The following is a 20,653-nucleotide window of genomic DNA, read 5'->3' as shown; positions in this document are numbered from 1 at the left end:
CACTAATTTACCGTTAATTTTAAATGGAAACAAATGCAAACCCGTAAGCAAACGAGGAACAAAAATAATGATACTGGAGACATGTGCTTTCGATTCATTGTTACAACTTGTAGCAAGTGAAACTGCAACATACACTGTATACCGGGAGGCGACAGAATCATGCACTAGCGGTATTTTTGAATTAGCACACTCTATATTAGAAAACAAAAAATTGCTTCCGATTCATTATGCAGAACGTGCATTTATATTAGAAAATTTATCACTCTTTCGTAGTGCGATAAGAATTTATACGCGTGTTATTAAACACCTAAACGCAAACTGCAATGTAGCACATTTAGCAGAACACCTCTTTATAGATACACCCAGTTATGAGTATATCAAATCTTGCACTTGCGGTGCTACGAGTTCGCGTTTATCAGTAATCTGCAACATAAATGTAGACATACTTTTCCATCAAGGATTACAGAATATGCAGTAAGCAATAGATGATGCACAAAATAGTACATCCAAGTGTCAAATTTGTGATGCATTAGCAAAAGGTGAATATAAAAATGGAAAACCAATAATAATAGATACATTTGTATTTAGTGACCGCAGGTATCTCCACGGAAATGCAAACATAAAACATGATTTGGATTCTGTCGCAAAAACTATTACTATAAACGATACAAACTACGTACTAGCGGGTGTGGTTCATTATATACAGTACGAAAATGTTAACAATGGGCACTATATTGCATATGCATTTACAGGCAAATATTGGTATAAGCATGATGACTTAAAGAAGAAACGTGAAATGGTAAACTGTATGCAGGAAATCAATCTACACGTTATATTATACGTTAAATGTTAATGGACGCATATACTCGAGCAACGCAAATAAGTATTTTTAACATATCGATTTTTAATATTTAATCACATATAAGCATATTATATATATATATCCAAAATATTAAAAAATTATAAAAAAAGTAAAAAATACACAAAAAATAAAGAAAAATTATAAAATTAGAAAAAAAAACAAAAACGGAACCGCAGACCCACTGCGTCCCCGTTGCGATTCTGGATACGACAGAATGTGGGTTATTTCAAATGCCCCATTTTATATTTTAAACTTTAGCCAGAGAATTTGTAATTATATTAGAGGCCCTAGAAACCCTTGAAAACATGTTTTTGTGTAAAATATTTACAGATTGTAATTTTACGTTTATACTTTAGGTCCTTCATTTATATTTTGCATTTTTAACATCAAATTGTTAATCAGCAACCCCCCCAAACGAGTGACAGAACCTATCTGCATCTCGTGCCTCCCTTGGGTGCCGTGCCAGCGGTCGCAATTAAAAATTGTTTAAAATCATTTAATTAAGAGAATTATTATTAAAGTGCATGGAAACGGTCGGAACTATGTGAGAACTGTCGAGAACTGCCATAAAAGTGACCGGAAGTGTCTGTACCTCATACCTTTCTTGGATGCGGTGCCGTGCCAGCGGTCGCAATTAAAAATTGTTTAAAATTACTTAATTAAAAGAACTATTATTAAAATGCATGGAAACGGTCGGAACTATGTGAGAACTGTCGAGAACTGACATAAAAGTGACCGGAACTGTTTGCACCTCATATCTCTCTTGGATGCAGTGCCAGCAGTCGCAATTAAAAATTGTTTAAAATTATTTAATTAAGAGAACTATTATTAAAATGCATGAAAACGGTCGGAACTATGTGAGAACTGTCGAGAACTGCCATAAAAGTGACCGGAACTGTTTGCATCTCATACCTCTCTTGAATGCGGTCACAGCGTCGCAATGAAAAATTATTTATAATTAATTAATTAAGAAAACTATTTGTAATATGTATTGAAATGATCAAAATTATTGCATGTCTATCTAAAAATGCCAAAAATTCTATTAGAACTTACCGTGATGTAACACTATACTCTTATGCTGGGGTGCCGTGCCAGCGTGCAAGTTTAAAAATTATATAAAAATAAATAAAAGCCAGAACTATTCATGAGACTTATCTAGAACTGTACAACTGTTCGAGAACTACAATAAGATTTTATAGTAAAAAAATTTTTTTTTTAACTTGAAATTAGCACCTCATATTTTTAAACTTAAGTTTTTTATATTATTTTGTCAGAACTATTGCTTAAAATTATCAAGAACTGTAAAACTATTGCGGGTGCAAACGGAACTTGCGAAAACATCTGTCGTGCAGAATGTTGGAGTACCACGGAAAGATAGCATCTCATATTTTCAAATTTATGTTTTTTATGTTATTTTAGCGGAACTATTGTTAAGAACTATCAAGAACTGTAGAACTATTGCGGGTGTAAGCAGAACTCGTGAGAAAACCTGCGGTGCAAAAAGTTGCGGTGCTAACTTCACAGACGCGCAATCGAGCGGGTAAAGATTTTAAAGTTCATCAATCAAAACAGTTTTCCGAGAAGTAGGCAGACTATGACGTACGCGTCGCGTTCGGAAGCCTGAGCGTACAATTTTTCTTTATTTAAAGGGGATATTGTAATCTTTCGAAATACATTTTAGTTCGGAAATTTGCGTTTTGCTTTTGTATTTGATTTTTATTTTAGTAATTAGTACTAGAGGAAAGGGAAGGGAAATTTTGAGTGAAAATTTCTCGAAGACAATCCTTCGGACTGCCTCTTTCACAATTTTTAACCGCGGTTTTCCCGTAGGCAAATGTCGAGGTAGGGGACAGAGAGCTCTGAGAGCGTTAGATCTACGAAAGTCATTTCCTCCCCTGATCCCGAAGAGAGAAGCAAGAAGCAGACAAAGGTTGGTGAAGAAGGAAGACTTGGCGGGAGAGGAGCACTTAGGCGGAAAAGGGGATTCAGACGTCAGAGACGTCATTCACTCCTCGTGAGAACCTGGCCAGTTCTGCAAAAGAGGAGGTCCGTGAGAGTCGTTCCTGGAAGGGAGAGCTTGGGTGGACGTCGTCCGAAAGCCCGTGCAGCAGTACGGGCAGGGTAGGAAACCATCCTGGAAACCCAGAAAAAACCCTGGAGAAGCGGCAAGGGGTTCTCCGAATTGTCGGAACGACAATTTCATAGAAGAAGAGCAGTGTTGTGCGCCGTGCGTCGTCCGGTATACTCCGCGCCGCCACAGTGGGGCCAAACGACATTTCGTGTTTCAAAAAAGGTTACAGTCTCTAAATATTAACAAATTTTGATGCACTTTTCTTTAAATGAAGGCTAATAAAATTTATAACAACTTTGTGAAGTTAGATTTTTGTTTTTTTTTTGTTTCCTTATTTATTAAATTACATATAAAGAAGTAAAATTCGCTAAGTTTTACAGTTATACAAAAAATAACTCGTTTCATTTTTTACCTAACTTAACATCAAACTGGTATTGTTAAAATTAAATATTTAAATTTTGAATAGCTTTAAAAAAAGCTGACAAAACTTTACAAAATGTTACCTTAACCCTTTAACAGCTAGTAGGATCATAGATCTTATAGATGTGGACAGGCAATTGGCTACAGTTTGTACAGTGTATAGAAAACGGTGTCCAGAAGAGGTGCGAGAGAGAAACGGACTTTTTAGTACTTCTTTCTCTAAAGTTACCGGAAATAACTATCGCGCATGTCAGCGCAACATATGCATACATACATATATATATATATATATATATATATATATATATATATATATTTTGTGACGTGATAGCCGCAGGCTGCTGTCCGTCACAAGGGCCTTATCGGCCCTTACGCGTTAACATCACGCGGGTCCTGCGTACTCCCGCTCGGGAGCGGACGCGAAAGCGTCCCTGGTAAAAATGTAAAATTAGAGCGTAAGTCGAATGTAAAGGGAGAGTAATAGAAGCGTTAACAAACCTTCTACGAAGCGTAAATTGAAACAATGTTTTACATTCGACTTACGCTCCGATTTTACATTTTTACCAGGGGTGGTATGTCATATTTTCTGTATGTGTCTTCCTGTGTGTTGTTCGTTCACTAATTGCTAAGATTTTTGTGAGCGTTACTTCGCAAATGTGACGGAAGTCGATGGCCAAAGCGGATCTATTTTGTAAATTCTGGCGTCTCGTCTCAATGGAGGATACCCTTGGAGAGAGAACTAACAAAGAGGGATTTGCAGAAGACTCTTTTCAAGCGGAGGTCCGCAGGTAATACCGCTCTTATCTTGCTTATAAACGTTTGACAACAAGTATAATCTTGTTTTGACTTCTTGTTTTAAAATAAATCAATTTGACTTGTTTTTATTATATTCATCGTTTCACCATTGATTGACAATGAGACACGTAAGTCTTAAATTAATTATTTTTTATGGCGTTCTTTTTACATTTGTTATATTTGTTGTAATTTTAGAATTGTTTGTAAATTCGCTGGACTTTTTAAGAATTGTAGTCTCGCAATTAATTAATTTGTAATTACTTGGAAAGGACCAAATCCCGTAGTCAAAACATCGCAATAATTTAACTTAATAAATGAATTTAGCTAATCAGTCAACTACATAGTTGTTTTTCTTTCTTTTTAATTTGTTAGTCAAAGGTATATTACTTTTAACATTTATACTTAATTTTAGAGATTGGAATTTAGGACTTAAAGTTGTAGTATTTATGTAAAACTCACTTTGCTCTGCTTGAGGCACATCCACGGAATCGCTGGCGTAACCAGAAGTCTCGCCCTCACGCTCTTCACCCCCCGAGCCGTATTGTTGCGTCTCTTTATAACTATCGCGATGCTCGTTGGATAGATAACGACGGTCTTCCTGTTTTTGTGATTTTTGTAACTGGTATTGTAATCCCCCTACGTTAGAGTTACGCTGTTGTTGTTCCTGCAAAGTGCAAGACAATAACGATAAGATTTCGAGAAATCAAATAAAAGCGGGTTCGCGTGACCAAGTAGCGAAGACTTTGACTCTCTTGTGAAGAAAAGAATTACGAAGTCTCCTGGTTTAGACGGCTAAAAAAAGGACGATCTTTTTCAAGGGAAAAAAACAAAGAAGTTTTTTTATTTTTAGGTATATTTTGGTACACATTTAAAGAGTAAAAAACATTTTTATAATTACAAAATTGTTACAGAATGGCGGAGTTGTCAGTTAACCATTGAAGCGGCTCGCCGCTGGAATTTTAAACTGTCGGGCGGAGCCCATAGTTCTTGTTTGAAACAAAGAAATCAAAATTATTTTTTATTTATATATATTTTTATCGTTGATGAACTAAAAAACCCAGAAAAAAGTATAAAATCATAAAGATTATCAAGATTAAACAAAAAAGTGATGATTTAAAAAAATTGCTGCGTTCGTGCTATAAAAATTGTTTAAAAAACTTTTCTAGTTCATCGACAATAAAAATATATGTAAATAAAAAATAATTTCGATTTCTTTGTTTCAGACAAGAACTACGATCTTTGTCACGCCTGCCAATTTGAGACGAGACGCTTCAATGATCAGTTGAGAACTCTACCATACAGTGACTTTAAATACACACACAGACGTATATATATGTATATATATGCTTATATGTGTATACGTATATACAAATACGGATAATTATTCAGAATAACGGACCTTCTGATGTTAATGACATTGACATATATTATTAAGGTCATCATCCTGAGTAATGTTATGAAAGTTCTACTTGAATCTCTCCGGGAAAAAATGTATATATCCAATTATACATAATTTTGTATAAATTTGTAGATCTAATTATGTATGAATTTTGACCTGATCCAATTAGATACAAATAGATAAAATTTTATATAATTATATATAATTAAATCAAATTATGTATACTTTATATGAACACATAATTAGATATAATTATACGTTTTTAAGTACAAATAGATCAAATTTTTAATGGGTCCCATTTAATGGATCACATTTTTGTGGTAAATATGGTAAATTAAAATATATTTTTATGAATAGAAAATTATTTATTTATACACGAAGAAAAATAATTTGCTGGCACAGCAAATTTTATGCTGTCCTGGAACATTTCTACATGAACGAGCAAAATTCGCTAGAATAGAAAAAAGATTTTAAGAAAATGAATAAACCTGTAATTACATATAAATCTAACTGCGTCTAAATACATTCTGTAAAAGTATTATGTGACGGTTCTTCGCCACATCGGGCACCCTTGAGCTCGCCCGCCAATTAGTGCGCAGTGCTGTCGATAGTCGACCTAACTCCTTCACAGAAAAGAAAACTGATTTTTAGTTTGCTTTAATCGCGCTGCGGATGGTCTTTATGTAGCGTGTTAGCTGCATCTTACTCCCGAGGCAGTTAAGCCGCCTGCTCGCCTATCGGCGGCGCTGCACACTAACTGGCGGGAAACAACCCAGCTAAACTAGTTTGATTACAATAACAAATTTTATTTGCTATCCTGACAAATTTGTACCAGCAGTGATGATTTTGTTATATTAACAAAATATATTTGATAAGAACAGACTGTTTTGTTCTCACAGCAAATTATTTTGACTCTACGGACAAATTTACTTAGCAAAATTCGTTTAGTTGTACTGACAAAACATATTTTGCTGTAAAGATCAACATCGTAAAAAATTAGTTATAGCAACAAATTTTTTTTGCTGTCACAACGAATATGTCGTAGCAACGATGATTTTGCTGTCACAGTAAAACTATTTTTCTCCGTGTACTTGTATTCATTTACATAAACATTTTTATATAAAATATTTCATACATGTATAGAAAAATATTGCTCAAATTTTGCAATAAAATAAACCAATATTATTAATAAAAAAATTTTTTAATTAGAATTTGTCTGAAATTATAAAATTTATAATATGCAATAAAAATTAATTTTCCCAGATAACACAGAGAGTTCAAGAAGAATTTAATTGTATGTCACCAATTATGTCACCAATTATAAATTCTTTTTAATATCTTTTTTATAAAAATAATTCTTTTTGCATCTTAATAAGAATTCATAATTGATAACATATTATTGAGTTCTTTTTGAATCTCTGTGCTATCTCTGTGCTTCAATTATGTGAACAATAAACTCTGTGTACGCGCGCATACATATGAAAATAAAACTTATTCCATAATATAAAAATGGTATTTTTATGCAAATTTAATGCAAACACATTATTATATATATTTTAATCAAACATAAAAGTATATATATAATTGTATCTAATTTGATACAATTATATATAAATTTGTATACTTATAATTTAAATTGAAAAAGTTCTAATATAACTTTGAATAATATGATATGGAGTTATAAATATTTTGATATAATTATACATAATTATTTAATCAAAAGAGAATTCTAATATAATGTTGTATAATTCAATATGAGTTTATAAATATCTTGATATAATTATATATAATTATTTATTCGAAAAGTAATTTTAATAAAATGTTGTATAATTCAATATGGGGTTATAAATATGTATTTTGATACAATTATATATAACTTAATGTATAAATTGATCTTATTATATGAATTATACATAATATGATATAATTATACATAATTAGATATAAACTTTTTTCCCGGGTCGTTATTTGTTAAAAAGTTATAAATAAAATGACTGAAAAATGTACCATTGTTTTCTGATTAATGCGGAATGAAATTCGTCCTCCCAGGGGCGCGCGCATCACACACACACACACACACACGCGCGCGCGCGCGCGCGCGTGTATTAGGGTATTTAGAATTAAGGCGCCGAGTGAGGGCTCATTTTTGATTGTACCAAGAACGGAGGAGGAGCAGCTGTCGGGGGAATAGTAGCGCGAGCAATCGACAGTGGGCGAGGTGCCCCGCCAAGAGTTTCCCCGCCGAGCCGTGCGTCGGGCCCCGCTGCTTGTTACCGCCCTGAGCCGCAAGGATACCGTTGCCGCAAGGATACCGTGGCAGCAAGAATACCGCATGGCGACCAAACAATTCTTGGGAGGAATCACGCCGAGGGCACGCCACCGGGCTGCAGACCGGGAGAGCGACCGTCACAATGTCAACCGCCTGCCACCCAGATCGGTTCGGTCACGGTCTGGCCAGCCGAACCAGCCGAAAACGGCAGAGCCAGAACGATCTCATCGGCGGAAGTCGTCACGCGCGGACCATAAGGCATTTCGAGGGGTGATGCGGCGCAGCAGTGGATCGAGGCGTGCGGATCAACCGAAAATCGAAGCACGCGCATACGCGGCGGCTCGAGCCGGCCGGCGCGGGACCGGGGGCTCCTCACTGTTCGGCAAGCCGTGTTTGCGTACGCTTTGGAGAGGACGAGCCCAAAGTTACCGCTACCGACTTCAGGGACCAGGACATCGTTCATTTTGTAAGGCCATCACTCGGCAGCCATCGATACGTAAGGTTCGGATAAGGCGGTCGACCCTCGTGCGGGACCGGATACCGTTTCTAATTGTGATATCGGTCATCCGACATCCGATACCGTTAGTGCTATTGTTTTGGTGTAAAGTAACTCGAAGCAGAAAGTAGAGTTTTGTGGCCGCACGAGGGCTTGGACCGACCGGCCCCGAATATTTGATAAAGTAAGTACGTCCCTCTCGGACTATGCCGGTGCCGACAGTCATAGTTGTAGTAGAATCAATTGTTACCGCGAACTGTTTCCGCATGTATTAATTTTGTGCTGTTCGAGCGGAGAGCCTCGTCGGCCTCCCGTCTCGTATTATAAATTTTATAGTTTCCGCATTTTCGTTATCTCAATTCGTGTTTCCGTCTCTATCAAAATGAGATCAGTGGATTAATTGTGTGTAGACACTTTGAGTAAAGCTCATTGTTTTCATTGTTACCGCTTTCACTTATCACTTCAGAAATATAATATGACTCTTAATTGTTTAACAAGTTGAGTACCGAATCTCTCTACGACCTGCCTCGATCCGACATCTCCACACGTTCCGTCTCAATAAGAATCACGCTACTCTACCGTCTAGAGTACAAGAGCTACCGGCTTTAGTAACGCTTTCTGTTCGGTTACCGTATTATCGCGAATTATTGTGTGGCGCGAGAAGTCGCGCCTGGCGCCCAAAAATTTAGAGTATTGGAAAGATACCGTTTCTGCAAGTTACCGCTATCGTGTCGAGAGCAATCTCGCCCGATATATTTGGGGGATACCGTATACAAGTTACCGTTATCGTATCGAGAGCAATCTCGATCGATATATTGGGGGATGCCGTATGCAAGTTACCGATACCGTATCGAGAGCATTCTCAAGCAACATTGAAGATACCGTTCTCGTAAGCTACCGATTCTAACTGAGAAAGCGTTACTCATTACCGTCTATAAAGACTACTGTTTAATTGGGCGTAGCCCCCTCGGACCTGGCGGTTCCCGGGGGAAAGCAACGTCGCAATCTATAAAATCAAATGTTTTTTTAAAATAAATTCTATCAAATAATAATCAAAGTGGTATTCTCAATGACTTTATCGAGGAATAATTCCTCGAATATCTCTTTATATTTGTTTGATATTCTGAATATGAGTGCCTGTGTCTGGATTAATAAAATTTTGTGAATGCTTTATGACAAAATGCTGTGGTACATCGTTTTATCAATTTGATCGTATGCTTTTCAGCAATCACAATAGATTATTGATCCAGAAGCAATATATTTTTCGATAAACGGCACTTCTAGTCTACATGATGCAATTGCTATAATAAACATCCTTTTTGTTTTCCGTTCTACACCACCAAAAAGCCATTTTCTCTTAATGATTCGTCCACGATGATATTTGCGACGTCTAAACTTGAAAACATCAACTTCAACAATAACTTTACCTCCACTAATTTGGTTTTGATTATTTATCAACCATTCATACATGAGCTAAACAGTTATGAATTCTTGGGATATTTGTTTACAAATAAACTTTGATTTTTTTTAATTATTGAATTATATAAATTAATTACCTCTCGGAAAAAGTTGATTCACTCAACTGCTGTACACGGTGAAATATTAAGCTTTTTTTGTAAAAATATTTTTGTAAAAATATTTTTATAAAAATATAAAAAAAATAAAAATATCGAGGACTATTCATCGTCATAACGTAGCAGATTAATTGACAAGCGACATCAATATTTAAATGTCCATGTAAAAACCAAGTTCCGTTTAGAACACTTATTAAAATTACGTCTTACTCGTTTACGTTTGGTTTCTGATAATAATGATGCGTACAATGAATAATAAGCGATTGATTATAGATTAACTGTACAATATTTTTGCAACGTGGAAATTTTATTTTTTTTATGAATTACATTCTTTGCGCACAAATATTCTAACAATTTCTCTTGTACTAATTCATCATAACATTCTATTCATTGTCGAGTGCGCGAATATCAACAACATAGAAGTATCAAAAATGTACGTATATACGATAAGAAAGAAAAATAATTAATCCGAACCACTCCACCTCCAATAGGCGGAAATTTTTTGTAATGGCTTCTTATGCTTAGAGAGTAATATAAATAACAACTCGGGGGAAGTACAAAAAAAATTTATAAACAAAAGATTTAAAAATGTACCATTGTTTTTTGATTAATGAGAAATGAAATTCGTCCTCGTAGGAGTACACACACATACACACACACGCGCACGCACGCACGCACACACGCACGCACGCACGCACGCACGCACATTCAGATGCACATACAAGAGAAAAAGAAAGAGCTGGCAAATTATTCGGTTTAGCAGCGCCAAGTTTTTGTAGTAAAATATTTATTTATATTAAAGTATTTATTTGTAATATTTATAATTTATTTGTATTAAAACTTATTTGCCAGCTCAATATTATCTCCTTTATTTCTTGCCAATATGCTTCCTGACAATTGTTTTTTGCAGGCGCACAGCAGTCTCGTATCGGCGCACAGCAGCCAATAATTTAATACTAAAGGCTAATATTTATAGTTTAATCTTATATTTAAGAATCTTTTTAAGTTTATCGTTAAAATACTTCGTAATTAACAAAATTGTATCTAAAGACAAACTTAAAACAATCAAAGCCATATCAGACTAGAGATTGAGATTGAGATTGAATTAGAATTTGACCAACTAATTGATTACATTTCAATTCAGTATCAATCTCTAATCTGATACGGACTCAATGAAAAATCAAACTATAAATGCCAGCCAAAGGATAACAAAGTAGATGCTCTAATTCGTATAAACATCTACTTTCTAGTTGGCGCATGTTCTATATATATCATTACTTTTGTAGAGAAAGAAAAACGTAATACTCTCATTTTATAGTGTCAAATCTAAAAAATTTTTGTTTTGTATTATAGAAACTGGCTAATGAATAGTAATAATGTTTTAGTTTCTATAAAAATTTTTGTTATTATAATTGGTATATATTACTTAGGTTAAATTTGACACATTTAGTATATAATATTTAGGTTGAACCATCCAAAAGTATATACCACTTAGGTTAAATTTGATTAAAAGTTTTACCTTAAATTTGTAATTTTTTCCTTAAAAGAAAATATCACTTAGGTTGAAGTTAAATTCAGATATCACTATTTTTATCGTTATTTTTATAGAAAAGTTATTTTGTATGGTGAGTATAAACTTTAATTTAAGGAATATAGTAATACAAAGATATAGAATAATATTGTACTATACAGTATATACAGTAATTAAAAAAATAAGAATTACATATACTTTCTTCATCTTAAATATACATTATTTGTAGGAAAAATGTGTACTGTACAGTAAGTTAAATTTTTAATAATAATAATTAATATAAATGTTTTTTGTGTATTTTCCACGGCCTCGGTTTTGTCCACCGCCTCTTCCTCAGCCTCGTCCACGACCAGCTCGTTGATATCGCCAGGCTGTATAAAAATTCATAGAATTATATAGAGTATAATTTTTTATAAAATGTGTACTGAGATGGTATGTCAAACTTGAAACTATATAATCTGTTATGGAATTAGTTTACTATTGTGTTTCGTATTTGGTAAATCATTTATATGTAGTATCTACTATCTATAATTCTAAAATAAAAAATAATTTATATAAAATAATATGTATAAAATTACTATTAAATTTTTTATAATAATAGCATTTGCTCATACCCCACACAGCACACTTTATCCTAGGGATGTCCCTAGGATGTCATTTTGGGATATCGCAATATCATTGGATATCCGTGGACCGTCTGCGATATCCAAGGGATATCCAAGGGATGCACAAATGTCCACCGATTTGACATCCTGCAGATATCTCAAACGATATCCAGAAGATGTCCAAGGGATTTCCTGAGATATCGTAATATACCCTAGTAAAAAAATTTGACAGAATTAAAAAAATTGTTTTCAGGATTTCTGATAAATATTCCGATTTTTTATAAGAATTGAAACATTTCTCGGAAAAACTTCAAAAATAAAAAATTGTGATTAATTTAGAAAATTTTTGAATATTTCTAAGTATTTTTGAGAGTTTCTAAGAATTGAAAAAAACTTGAACAAAAAATAAAAAATTCTAATTATTTTTACGGTAATCTTGTAAAAGGAAGAAGACTATAACAACATGTTTCAGCCAAGCCACAGTCGTACCCGTTAAAGCATGTTTAATCTCTATATCTGAAAAAACGGTCACCCATCCAAGTGTCAACCATCGCCGACGTTGCTTGACTTCGAAGACCGTACGCATCCTAACGCCACGTGATAATCTATGAACACTTCTTGTCTATGCACACATATTTGTTATGCATACATATCATTACAAGAGATGTTATCAGAAGGATGAAATATGTATGTATAGTTAACTTATATTTTTATGAATAAATATGAAGTTTTAGTTTTTTATTCATTTTTACATATGCGTGCAAAATAGCATGGAATAACTTATTAAAAAATTTGTTTTTGCTCTGTTTGTATAAAATCAAAAAAATTTTTTAATGTAATTTTTTATAATTTTTTAGTATTATTAATATATACCACATTATTTCGATAAGTGTACTTTCTTTATGTTCTGTTTTAATTTACGTTTCTTAGAGATTTAATTAACGCTTTTGTCACTCGTTTATTACATTATAATTCACTTTTCCTTTACACTTGATTTACGCTCTATTAATTGTAGAGATAAAAGGTATGATGGGATATTATCTGGATGTGTAATAGGATATCGTAAGATATTATAGAATATCTTACAATATCTTATAATATTTTACGATATTTTTGGGGGATATCAAAATATATTAATGGGACATCATATGATATCTTAAGATATTTTACGATATTTTAAGATATTTTTATAGGATGTCCCGGGAGCTACTCATTGAGATATCCGTGGGATCGCCTTCGTCTGTCTGGGATAATTTGGGATATCCTCAGGATAAAGTGTGCTGTGTGGGACGTTTGTTTTGATTTTTACTTACGCTTTTGCGACGTTTGTTGCTGTAATGACGTAAGCTGCGACAACTGCGTCGACGGCTGCGACAGTGGCTGCAACAGCGGCGGCGGTTGTGACAACGGCTTTGACATTGATGGTAATAACGGCAGTGGCTGTGGCGACGGTGACGATGAAGGTGGCGGTCCAGATTGCTGAGCGAGTCTCTTTTTAAGTATTCATTTTCTATTTGAAGAGCAACTCTTTCGATTTCTTTCATTTCTATCAATCTGAAATAAAAGAAATTGTGAATTCTTTTTGCACACGAGAAAACGTTTGCCGTGCAGCAAAAAAATACGACAGTAATAATCAGTCACATAATCAGTCACAAAAATTAACGTATTGCTTCTTATCGCTTAACAAGCGTTTCTATGCTTGTAAGCAAAAGCTATGTGTGAAAATAACTTTACTTACTCATTTTCTTTCTCCCTATTACTGCTCTTTTCTGTCGTCGCCATTTCTCTATTATTGCTCTTTTCTGTCGTCGCCATTCTGCCAAAAGCCTTCTTCAAAATGAACCGTATTAGCAAATATCCACGTGTAAACTCTTGATGATATAATTGATGATTGATGATATAATAATCAGCAGTCGAAATAAATTTAAACTAGATTTTTCTGGGGTCTGGGGTCACCATAACTTCATCACCATAACTTCATACATCACTTACAAGGGGACCTTACGGGTCATGGAACACCGATTTTTTTTATACTTATAGGATTTGAAGATCAGTACCCGGACTTCAATTTCCTAAAGCAGTACGATGCGCTTCTCAAAAATACTCGAGAAAATCGATTTTGAAGATTTCCGATATCTGTAAGTACAGAAAATTTTAACCTATTGTCAGAGCCGCTCGTAGCCAAGCGCACAGAGCTCTAGTTTCGTAAGCGCGGAGTCGCTGGTTCGATTCTCGCTCTGGCCTCAATTTTTTTTTCATAAGTTAATAAAGTTTTTTTTTTAATCCTATATCTTAACATTTATCAAATTGAAATGCTAATTAATTATTAAATATTTATTCGTTATTTTTTAAATAAAAATTAAATTGGCTCATGTAATACTGACGAGTAATGTCAAATGTATTTATTATTAATATATTTTATAACATACATGAATTAATAACTCATAAAAATTAAACAACCATTTTTATAAATATTATTTTTGTTTTTTATATTATTTTTGTATTTACTCGTAATCTCTTAAAAAGTATTTCATTTTCTTTAATGTTTTCCATTTTTTGTACCAAATTTTAATTTATTATAAATATTCGCATTTTCAATCAAGTAGTAATTAAAAATAAAAAAATGTTAATTTTTATTTAAAAAATAACAAATAAATATTTAATAATTAATTAGCATTTCAATTTGATAAATGTTAAGATATAGGATTAAAAAAAAAACTTTATTAACTTATGAAAAAAAAATTGAGGCCAGAGCGAGAATCGAACCAGCGACTCCGCGCTTACGAAACTAGAGCTCTGTGCGCTCGGCTACGAGCGGCTCTGACAATAGGTTAAAATTTTCTGTACTTACAGATATCGGAAATCTTCAAAATCGATTTTCTCGAGTATTTTTGAGAAGCGCATCGTACTGCTTTAGGAAATTGAAGTCCGGGTACTGATCTTCAAATCCTATAAGTATAAAAAAAAATCGGTGTTCCATGACCCGTAAGGTCCTCTTGTTAGAGCGATCCACTGACACTGACGTGACGACTGACGATCCATATGAATGTGACCCATTATTATTATATATATCACAATGGGTGCGTTAAGTAGACAGAGTGGACACTTTCTTATCGTCATAGAAAGTTAAAAGTTAGCGCCGCTGATGTCAAAGCAACGAACCGTACATTTCCTCGTCTTGCTTCTCTGGCCCCTTCGGTGTCTACAAGGTTGACGACAATGAAAGATTTTTCTTAATAGAAATTTTCGATATTTGGAACTTTGCGTCGCGATATCTTCTCTCATAAGATACGTAGAGAAAAAATAAAAACAGTTTTCTAATACAAATCGATCGCAAGCTTTTGATTGAGTCTAGTTAGAATTTGATCGATTTAGCCGTTTCTGAAATCCGATAATCTCAGGTGCTCGCAAGTCGCGTACTCGCGTAAAAGAACACGGTCGGTTAGGTTAGGTCTGGTCTCGCTGCGCTCTCACTTGGCGCGAGCCACTACCGTGTCTCTTGATATTTATATAATATCAATACGATCTTTTTAATTAGACAGTATACGCGCTAACTGCGTTCTTGAAATAAGCCAGTAATTCGATTTCATATTTAATATTAACTTAAGATCATCTTTAAATATAGCTTGTGGCCAATAAAATGATCCATATATTTGAAGATAAACTCAAGATAACTTTAAATATAAGATCAGATTATAAATATCGATTTAAATCCTATATCTCATTCACAGGTTACCAAATTGTATTGTCAAACTTTTATTCCTACTAAGAATATGCTATCCCGATTTAATTCTTCCATGTATACTTTATACCATAGTAAGGCTGAGATTCCAAATAATTCTGCACTATCCACTCAAGATGACATTGAAAATGAGGATTATATCGCACTCGCTAATTTTGATGGTAATAAAACAGAGGAGTACATATTATTTTCTATGCTAGACCTACCTATTGAGTCATTGTGGAGTATGTTGTATTATACTGTTGAGAGTGTGATGCACTCACACAGGAAATGTCGCAAGCGATACAAGGTGTCAAATGACACCTCGCGCGCGGACATCGCCCGGGCTACGTACCGGGCGTCGCACTGGGCAATGCACCTGGTTGTTTAATAAACAACACCCAAAATCTCCTGATTTTCGGGTGGAATCTGCATAGCTAGCAATTGCTGGCTAAGCAAAAGCATTAACCAAAGGCCAGTGACCGGGAAGTACCCTTTCCGATTATACATCAAAAATCGGTGTATATAAACACCGAGGTACAGACAACGAGCGAGCTTTGCTACGCATTATACAGCGACGAACGTATGTCGCTTATCTTTTTATATTTGTCACGGGTATTAACGAATCAACTCAGTGTAACTCAGTATAATCAAGATAGAAAATATATATACATTGTTATACGACAATCGGCTACAATCTCTCAAGGAACCTGACCCGAGGAGTATCGACGGACGATCCCAAATACCTGTGTCCCTTTATCCAATAAGGGCCACAACAATACTAATATATGCATACATACGTATTATAAGCTGTGAATATGTAAATTTAAATTTAGTCTAAATCTAAAATAAATATGTTTACATATGTTAACCCATTAACGCCCAAAGACACACAATTTTTCGTTTATCTTTGAGTTTTATTCTCAATAGAAAAAATGGGAAATATTGACTAAAACCATGTATCTTGCTATTTTGGAAGTGCTCTTTCAATTTCCGGTGTCAAAATTGCATTTTCATGCCTCAGAAAACCAATATGGCGGACTTTAAGTGGAAAAGTACTGAAAAATTGGAAAAAATTTTTTTTGATAATTCTTTCGAGTAAAAAAATATTAAGATCCATTTCTAACCGCCTCCAAAGGAATAAAATAGTTGAAGTTTAATGAGAAATTTGTTTTTCAATCCCAATCACTGCAACCTTTTTAAAATGGCAAAAATTGCAAAAAATTTAGTGAAATATAGACTTTTCTTAATAATTTTATGAAAATCAAGCATTGTCAAGCTTTATAGTATGAATTTTGGATGGACTTGTAGAGAAATTGTAGGTAAAAAAGGATATAACTCAAATGAAATGGATAGATAAGTTCGATGATCGGAAAGAGCGGGCAAAGGAAAGAAAGTAAAAAAGCAATTCTCTCTCTTTTCACGGTCGTTATTATATTATAATTCTTAAGTGTACAGTGCTAAGTCAAGAAGGCTCAAATGTAAAAATATTTCTCGGTCGGTTGATCCGTAACGACTGCGGAGGATTCGACATCAACACGCAGCGCTCCCCAAATTCGCAAACCGAAGCATGACGAGCACATACGGTTCGATCCGTAGATCACGCAGTCAGAGCATGCAAAATAATATCGAATTAAATAAATGCCCACAGTTCGGCCAGCCTGACATTATGGCCGTCTCGGCCATGAATACAATTTATCGACGATAATCGTCATTCAAATATTTATAACGAAATATACAATATAGAGCACAATATATGGGATATACAAAACAGAATAAATAAACACGATCTTAAAATCTACTCGCTAATATACATTTTCATATGATCCGCGCTCACCGTTCCGGTGTACGGTAGTTGCGTTATTTGAAAACCTTCGATATCTAACACAATATAACGGTCATTGTCTGGTCAAAACAGTTATGTAACGGTCAAAACAGTTTTTACAATATATGGACCCTTAAATTTCAGAATTAATTTCTTGTTAATCCCTGGGGTTACGTCGGTACAAATCATAACATAATCGCCTTCCTTGAAGACGGTCGCACGCTTTCGCTTTTTGTCATACTGAGTCTCATTCGCACGCTGAGTTGTTTCAATAACAGTTGCCGCTTGATTTCTCATAGCTTCCAAATCCCGGAATACGAGTAAAAAAAAACACGAATTTCGTCTTTTATAGTCCCCAGTTGATCAATACCAAATAACAATTTACTAAGAGTATTCCCGGTACTTCGACAACGTGTATTATTAAGGGAGAATTCAACATCTCCTAATATTCTATCCCATTTTTTCGGCGTATCACACAATTTAGCCAACATTGACATAAGCACACGATTGAAGCGCTCAACCTGCCCATTAGCGCGGGGAGTGCCGACAGCAATTAAATGGTGACGAATTGACTCTTCTTCTATAAATTTTGCAAACGCCGAAGAGGTAAAACACTTTCCGCGATCACTTATCAAGCACTTTGGTTTACTATACGCACGAAAATACTCTTTTAAATGTTGTATCACCTCTTCGGTTTTCGTCGTTTTACGAGGATACAATTTTATAAATTTTGTAAAACCATTAACCAACGACAACACGTATCGATACCCTTTCCCCGTTTTTTCTAGTGGACCGTAATGGTCCACATGTGCCGTCTGGAATGGCAAGTTTCCTTTAGGGATGCTATGCAAATACCCTTCTAATTTTCCCGAGGTCGGAGAGAACTCAATGCATTTTAAACAGTTGGATATATAATCACGCACTTTCTCTTTCAAATTCGGAAACCAGTAAACTTTAGTTATGTTGTCAACAACTTTGTCAACCCCAAGGTGGCCCAAATCGTCATGACACGCACGAATCACGTTAGACTCCATACACTTAGGAACATAAAATAATAATTTTTTATTTTTAAGTTTACGATAAACCAGGCCATCCCTTAATTCGTATAGTTTGTCTTCGGCCTTCTCTAATTTATTTCGAATGTCACAAATTTCTTTATCTTTATCTTGCCGTATCGACAGCGTTTGCTCGAATATATTCGCTTCTAAAACTAATATACCATTACACACCGACTCAATGCGTCAACGTGAGACATACATGCGCCGGGACGATGCTCGATCTTAAAATCGTAACTCTGCAAAAATATTGCCCACCTAGAAATACGCGGATTAACGGTCTGCTTACTTAAAGTGAGACGGAAGCTATTATAATCCGTAATAATCGTAAACGGAATTCCGGACAAATAAATGTGAAATCTCTTAATTGCATACACAGTCGCCAAACATTCCAGCTCAAAGCTATGATAGTCGCGCTTCTGTCGTTGTAGTTCTGCGGCTAAAGTAAAACACGGGTCGCATGATACCGTCGTTCTGTTTCTGCAACAGAATCGCACCAAATCCGCTCGCGCTTGCGTCGCAATGCAATTCGGTCAACAATTTCGGCGAATAAATAGCGAGGACCGGCCGTGACGACAATTTTTCTTTTAATAGTTCAAATACGCGATTTTCTTCAGGACCAAACCAAAAAGTTGCATTCTTCTTAACCAGATCGTAAAGCGGTTTCGCTACAATTGAAAAATCTTTAATAAACCGTCGGAAGTAACTAGCGAGACACACAAACCTGTGGACCTCTTTTACGTTACGCAGTACCGGATAACTAACAACGGATTCTACATTCGCCGCGCTGGGTTGAATGCCACTCTCACTAATCAAATAACCAAGATACACGATTTCACGATACAAAAACGAACACTTATCCAACCGAATTGCAATCTATATCGACAGGCCAGATTAAAAACTTCGCCAAGGATTTCTAAATGTTCATCGACATTCTCGGTTGCAATCAATATATTATCAAGATATATTAATATTTTATTGGCTTGAACTAAATCACAAAAAATGTCGTTAACGTATCGCTGAAATACCCGAGGAGCATTCGTCAATCCAAAAGGCATTCTTAAAAATTCGAATTGACCCAAAGGCGTCACAAAAGAAGTATACTTTATTGATTCAGCAGCAACCCTTACGTGATGAAATCCATTTCGTAAATCAAGACTAGTAAAATAGGATTTCCCGCGCAATCGGTCCAAGTGATCGTCAATTAAGGGAGTCGGAAAATCGTCTCTTACGGTGATCTTGTTCAATTCACGATAGTCGACGCATAACCGTGGTTCGCCGCATTTTTTACGTACAAGCACAATAGGGAAGGCATATGGCAAATTACTCGGCCTGATTATCTGGTTCCGCAATAATCGATCCAATACCTGACTTAAACTTTCTTTGTCTGCAAACAATCTTCGCGGTCTAAAGCTAATAGGTCGGTCGTGCGTTAAGCTAATTTTCATCTCAATTTCTTTTAACGGATTTACGTTTTCCTTTTTGGCAACATACTTGCTTCCATACAATTGCTCGATACGTCGCATCGTTTTAAAATCAACACGCGGATCAATATTCAATGTTTCAGCAACAGACGACGGATGATCAACGTAAGAAATGTGGAGAATCTGTTTCGAGAAATCGATGTTGTCGGTAGGCCTCGCCTCCGCTTTCGAGACGCGGATCCTTTCTACCAATGAGACTTTAATCGCAGGTGACGAAATGAAATCTCTGCCGAGCAAAGCGGCACAAGTTATCGTCGTATTCGACACCACAAAAAAATGAATTTTAAGTTCGATGTCGGTAATTGTAACATCCCTCTCAAAGATTCTCAGAATCTCCAACCTCGTGCCGTAAAAAGATTGATTTTCCGTAACCGGAGTACGGGTTCGCGCAGGGACAAAGTCGCTTTTTATTAAACTTATCGGAGATCCCGAATCAACCATAGCTACAAGCGAGTATTCACATTTATCCGAATCATTCGCGACCTTATACAAAAGAGATACCAAATATGGAGCACTCGGTGACGCTGTTTGGACCATATTCGTCGT

At 35.2% G+C, this 20,653-nt stretch overlaps 1 protein-coding gene across 1 annotated transcript in view; it reads right to left on the bottom strand.

The window, feature by feature from the left end:
* The window catches only part of LOC105833193 (histone-lysine N-methyltransferase, H3 lysine-79 specific), a 224,232-nt gene that overhangs the window by 113,614 nt on the left and 89,965 nt on the right, over positions 1-20,653 (bottom strand). The window contains exon 5 of the mRNA XM_036291685.1: positions 4,608-4,812. Coding sequence (XP_036147578.1) covers positions 4,608-4,812 — 205 coding nt within the window. The remainder of the gene's footprint in view (positions 1-4,607; positions 4,813-20,653) is intronic.

The sequence above is a fragment of the Monomorium pharaonis genome, chromosome 9 (assembly GCF_013373865.1).
Source record: "Monomorium pharaonis isolate MP-MQ-018 chromosome 9, ASM1337386v2, whole genome shotgun sequence".
NCBI classification, from domain to species: domain Eukaryota; kingdom Metazoa; phylum Arthropoda; class Insecta; order Hymenoptera; family Formicidae; genus Monomorium; species Monomorium pharaonis.
This window is presented reverse-complemented; position numbering and strand designations above follow the sequence as displayed.